This window comes from Vigna unguiculata, chromosome 5 (genome assembly GCF_037176805.1).
Source record: "Vigna unguiculata cultivar grain cowpea cultivar isolate G323 ecotype 2 chromosome 5, ASM3717680v1, whole genome shotgun sequence".
Taxonomy (NCBI): Eukaryota; Viridiplantae; Streptophyta; class Magnoliopsida; order Fabales; family Fabaceae; genus Vigna; species Vigna unguiculata.
Window position 1 is genome coordinate 52,196,494 of NC_140796.1, and position 6,000 is coordinate 52,202,493.

A 6,000-nucleotide genomic window follows, 5' to 3' on the forward strand; every position below is an offset into this window, starting at 1 on the left:
TATGTAAAATATATTTTAATTTTTTCTAAATAAAAAAATAAAATAAAAATGAGGATCGACACATGTGTTAGTTCCATACTAAAAAAAACTTAATTATTATTAAGTTACATTTTTAATGTGGATCTAACTGAAACTAATAAAATTAAGATTTTGGTAAAAAAGAAAAAAATAAACATAAGAGTATTTTAACGAACATTATTTGTATAACTAATTTCTTAATTTTTAAATAGATATCTCTTTCTAAAGTTAAGTAGCTCACATGTTGAGTATATTCACTAAAATAACAATTTTGTAGGTAATTTTGATTGGAGATGTTGTCAGGCTATGTTATTTAGGATTCAGAGTTCTTCGGTTGTTTTTCACATACATTATGCGCATGCCCGTGCCTTTGTAAGCTTCAAGTAACTTCCATACTCGAACGAGTTGTAGCACCAAACTGGTGCAACCTTATATGATTATTTGGGGTTAGGATGATAAGCAAAAGCATGCGAAGTGTGACAGGCTTCTTCGCACGACAGTGGTTGGTTCAGTCAATACGTCGAACACCTTGTGGCACTGTTACCTTGAAACTGTTCTGTGCTCAAGCGACACAAAACCAGGATTCCCTGTCTCGGAGAATCGAGAGACTCCCCAAAGAAGAATCCGTTGGCTCTGCTTTCCGCAGTTGGATGAGAGATGGCTTCCCCGTTCACGGCGGTGACGTCTTTCACTCCATTAACCGGCTCAGGAAGCTCAACAAGAACAAACGTGCCCTTCAGGTCAGTTATGTATGTAGTAATAGTCTGGTCCCTCAATTGTGAGTGAATGTAACCATTTAAGTTTAAGCAATGTTGGATTTTTCTTTTTTAAATGTTGTGGAATGGTAAAGGTATTGCTTGTTGATACTTGATAGAGTAGATATAATGAAGGTTTTACCGTTTATGTGTTGATCGATAGGTGATGGAATGGGTGATCAGGGAGAGACCCTACAGGCCTAGGGAACTGGATTACTCTTATCTTGTGGAGTTTACGATTAAGCTTCATGGGATTTCACATGGTGAAAAGCTGTTCTCCCGAATTCCGGTTGAGTTTCAGAATGAGTTGCTCTACAACAATCTAGTGATTGCATGCTTGGATAAGGGTGTCATAAGGCTTTCACTTGAGTACATGAAGAGAATGAGGGAATTGAGGTTTCCCATTTCGCACTTGGTTTTCAACCGTCTCATAATTCTTCATTCCTCGCCAGGGCGCAAGAAGTTGATACCCAAGTTGCTCACCCAAATGAAGGCTGATAAAGTTCCCCCACACGTGTCCACCTACAATATTTTGATGAAAATAGAGGCCAGTGAACATAATCTTGAGAATTTGTTGAAGGTCTTCTGTCGTATGAAAGAAGCACAGGTTGAACCAAATGAAATATCTTACTGCATTTTGGCTATTGCTCATGCAGTGGCCAGATTATATACTGCAACTGAAGCATATGTGGAAGCTGTGGAGAAGTCTATTACAGGGAATAACTGGTCAACATTGGATGTCCTACTTATGTTATATGGGTATCTAGGGAACCAAAAGGAGCTGGAAAGAATTTGGAACATCATTCAAGAACTCCCCTCCGTTAGGTCTAAAAGTTACATGCTAGCCATTGAAGCATTTGGTAGAATAGGACAGCTAAACCGAGCTGAAGAAATTTGGTTAGAAATGAAATCATCCAAAGGATTGAAATCTGTAGAGCAATTCAATTCAATGATCTCTGTATACTGCAAGCATGGATTTGTCGACAAAGCAGCTAGACTGTACAAAGATATGAAGGCAAATGGGTGTAAACCAAATGCCATAACTTATCGTCAACTTGCTCTGGGCTGCTTGAGATCTGGTATGGCAGAGCAAGCTTTAAAGACCTTAGATTTGGGTTTGCGTTTGACAATTAGCAAGAGGGTTAGAAATTCAACCCCGTGGTTGGAGACCACTCTTTCAATTGTTGAGATTTTTGCTGAAAAAGGTGATGTGGAAAATGTTGAGAGATTGTTTGAAGAATTTCATAAAGCAAAGTATTGTAGATATACTTTTGTATATAATACCTTGATTAAGGCTTATGTAAAAGCTAAGATTTATGATCCAAATCTTTTGAAAAGAATGATTCTTGGGGGAGCTAGACCAGATGCTGAAACCTACAGTCTTTTAAAAATTGCTGAACAATTTCGAACTTGATTTTGGATGACAATTTTCACTAAGTTACCTGTACTTTGTTTTCTTTCTGTCTACTACATATGTATCAATTGTGGGACAACGAGTCAATAAGACGCAAGAGATATTAAGAATCATGTACCATTTCTCATAAAGCTCTTTGTTTGCCTTTTACAACTGATAATGTGAAGAAGCTGAGAGCATAATCTGTATATTTGATAAATACCGAGATCGAATAGGCTCATTTATAATCCAAATCTATTAACATTATGCTTCCATCTGAATTAATTTAATTTTCGAAGTACTTTCTCAAATTATGTTTGATACCTCCTAGGCCATGGGTCAAGGTGAGGACAAGGGCAGCACATTGCAAATGTTCTTAGTGTAATCATGCCGGCTCTATACCTAGGAGATATAGTGGGACTGTCTAGCACAGACATCCCCAAGCATACCTCAATGATCAAGTCAGGGAGGTAGCCTGTGAAGCAATATGGATGAGTGGGATAACACTAGCATTTGCTATCTCACTATCATCTAACAACTGGATTTTTTTTATGTTGTATTAGTGGATGTAGAGATGTTATGAGCCAACAAATATTTTTTTTCATTTTTTTTATATATTTATTCATTTTCCTTTAGGGTATACATTTTTTTGTTGCATTGTATTTTTTTTTCTTTTGCAAATTTATTATCATCTTTTAAATCTGAAGTTCAAGTTATTATCCAAAGTATCAGAATTCTGAGAAGAGATGCTAATCACATCTAATTGATGAGGCCAAACATTATATAGTTCAAGAACTAAAGGGATGTTCCAAAGAAATAATACATGATAATAAGAAAAGGATATTGAAAGATTCCAAGATGCTTTTATTTATAGTAATGATATTTGCCTAACTAATCAACTAACTGCCTGAGTAAATCTCAACCCTTGATAACTTCCAAATTATTGTGAACTGTTGATGACTATGTTAACCTATTTGATGCTTAGCATGAAGTTCTTTCATGAGTTTCATCGGAATTCTTTTGCCATTTTAGCATTTCGGCTTAGGTAGATGATATATTTTGGTTGAAATAACCTTTCTTTCTTTCAAATACTTAAAAAAATATATGTTCTCTCTCAATTTTCTTATTTCCTTTTTCCTCGTTTCTAAGTAATCATTTTCTTTTAACTCACATTTAAAAGTGATAGGTTGATATATGTTGGGTTTTTAATAAACTTAAATGTATTAACCACTATAGGTAACTAGCCGTTGTAAGAAACTAGCCGTTGTGAGTGGTTAATGCACTAGCCGTTAGAGTCTAGGTAGTTAATGAGTTAGCCGTTTATAGCCGTTTATAGTTGTTTATAGCTGTTGAGAGTACAATGATGAGGAAATGTGGGTCTATAAATATAATGTATTGTAAGAACAACAACAACAACAAGAGGTGAATAAAGTTTTTTCACAAGTTTATAGAGTTGTTGTCTAACAAAGTGGTATCAAGAGCCAGTTAGCTTGAGTGTTTGAGTGGAAAAAAGAGAGAGCTAGAGAGTTTGAGAAAAGAGAGCTAGAGACCTAAGTGTTTGAGAAAAAAGAGAGTGAGATGGCCAGTCTTACAAATAGTGTCTCCCTACCCAAGTTGACAAAGGCTGTCAATTATGACAATTGGAGTCTCAAAATGAAGGCCCTTCTTGGATCCCAAGAAAATTGGGAGGTGGTTGAAGATGGTTTCGATGAACCAGCCAACACTACAGGTTGGTCAAATGCCCAGTTGAAAGTGCTGAAAGACGCACGTGTGAAGGACAAGGCAGCTTTGTACATCCTGTACCAAGCTGTGGACGAGTCTGGCTTTGAGAAGATTGCAAGTGCAAAATCTTCAAAAGAAGCGTGGGACATATTGGAGAAGGCGTATAAGGGAGATGACCGAGTGAAGCAGGTGCGATTTCAAACACTTAGAGGCGAATTTGGAGAGCATGAAGATGAAAGAGACAGAAGGAGTAGCCGAGTACATTACTCGGGTTGAAACTGTGGCGAATAAACTTAGTAGAAATGGAGAGACGTTGCCTGCTAGCCGAGTTGTGGAGAAGATCTTGAGGTCTCTAACGGATGACTTTGAGAACGTGGTGTGCGCGATTGAAGAGTCCAAGGACTTGTCAATGCTCACGGTTGAAGAGCTTGCCGGGTCCCTTGAGGCGCATGAGCAACGAAAGAAGAAGAAAAGGTTGAGCCACTTAATCAATTACTCCAAACAAAGATGTCAATTAAAGATGAGAAAGCTCAGAACACTCAAGGTAGAGGACGATATCGAGGAGGTATAAGAAGCGGTCCTAGTGGTAGAAGCCGAGGACAAGAAGAGAAAGAACAATCTGGTCAACAAAATTGGCACGGAAGAGGACGAGGTCCATGGAGAGGAGGTCAATCAAGCAACTCAAATGTTGAGTGCTTCAAGTGTGGCAAGTATGGTCATTATGCAAAGGACTGTTACTCAGGCAAGTGTTTCAATTGTGGTAAATCTGGACATTTTGCCAAAGATTGTAGATCTGAAAGTAGAAAGGAAGAGACGATCAACCTCACAAAAGATGTTGAAGAAGAAGCGACATTGTTGATGATGGCGCGTAGCTCGGGAGTCGAGCATAAGCAAGTGGTGAACTCGGCAAGAAGACCGAGTAGCATGGAGAATTCAGCAAAAAGGCTGAGTATAGTCGATAACTCGACAAGACAGTCGAGTAGCGTGGATAGGTCAACAAGACAACCGAGTAGGTTGCATAGGCTGGTGAGACATGTAGATAGCCCAAACAGGGTGGTAGAGTGTGTAGATACCCCAGACAACATGGTGGAGCATGAGACCAACTCGGTTAACTTGATGGAACGCCTACAGAGCTCAGATAAGTTGGTGGAGCAAGTGGATTACTCAGATAGCTCGGTGGAGCATGTGAAAAGCTTGAGTAGCTCAGAATTTGAAGAAGAAAAGCTTCTAATCCAAAGGTTAGAGATTGCAAAAGGAGACTTGCAACATAGTTTTGAAAAGGAGGTTAGAGACAATTTAATTCTACAAGCAAGCTTAGAAAGAAGGAAACAGGCTTTGCAAAAGCGGCACTTGGAATTTGAAGAAGATGTTTCAAGTTTGCAAGAACAGTTACAAATTGAGAAGGATCTGAGAACTGCACTGGAAGTGCAAGATGAGAAGTGGCGACTTGAAATGGATGAGGAGATTAAGGAGATTGAGCACAACAATACGAGGGTGTGGTATGATCTTTCAAAAGGAAATCGACCTATTGATAAGAACTCAGTTAACGACAAGTCAGCCACAAAGACAAAGAACCCAATGAGTAACAAGTCAGTCAAAGAGAAGAACAAGTTTGCCAGTAAGGATGCAAAAACTGAGAGAGCAGAGAACAAGTTAGTCACAGGGAAAGCGAAGTACAAGTTGACCATAGATAAAGTGAAAGGGAAGTCAGTCATGAAGAAAGCGAAGAACTTAACTATTCAAGAAAGGGACAATTACAATGTGAGAAGAGTTATTGCACGTTGGAAGCCGTGATGAAGAATAAAGGAATAAAGATGGAAAATAATAGAAGCATTTAAGTTTAAAGGGGAGTTTTGTTGGGTTTTTAATAAACTTAAATGTATTAACCACTATAGGTAACTAGCCGTTGTAAGAAACTAGCCGTTGTGAGTGGTTAATGCACTAACCGTTGGAGTCTAGGTAGTTAATGAGTTAGCCGTTTATAACCGTTTATAATTGTTTATAGCCGTTGAGAGTATAATGATGAGGAAATGTAGGTCTATAAATATAATGTATTGTAAGAACAACAACAACAACAAGAGGTGAATAAAGTTTTTTCACAGAATCATTTGA

General features: G+C 38.1%; 1 protein-coding gene across 1 annotated transcript; it reads left to right on the top strand.

Annotated features, from left to right (window-relative positions):
- Positions 1–335: 335 nt before the first annotated feature.
- On the top strand, positions 336–2,318 carry LOC114184215 (Tetratricopeptide repeat (TPR)-like superfamily protein). The gene is made up of 2 exons (XM_028071494.2): positions 336–758; positions 937–2,318. Exons 1-2 carry the CDS (start codon positions 471–473, stop codon positions 2,185–2,187), a joined length of 1,539 nt encoding a protein of 512 aa, XP_027927295.1. The 5' UTR covers positions 336–470; the 3' UTR covers positions 2,188–2,318.
- Positions 2,319–6,000: the final 3,682 nt, after the last annotated feature.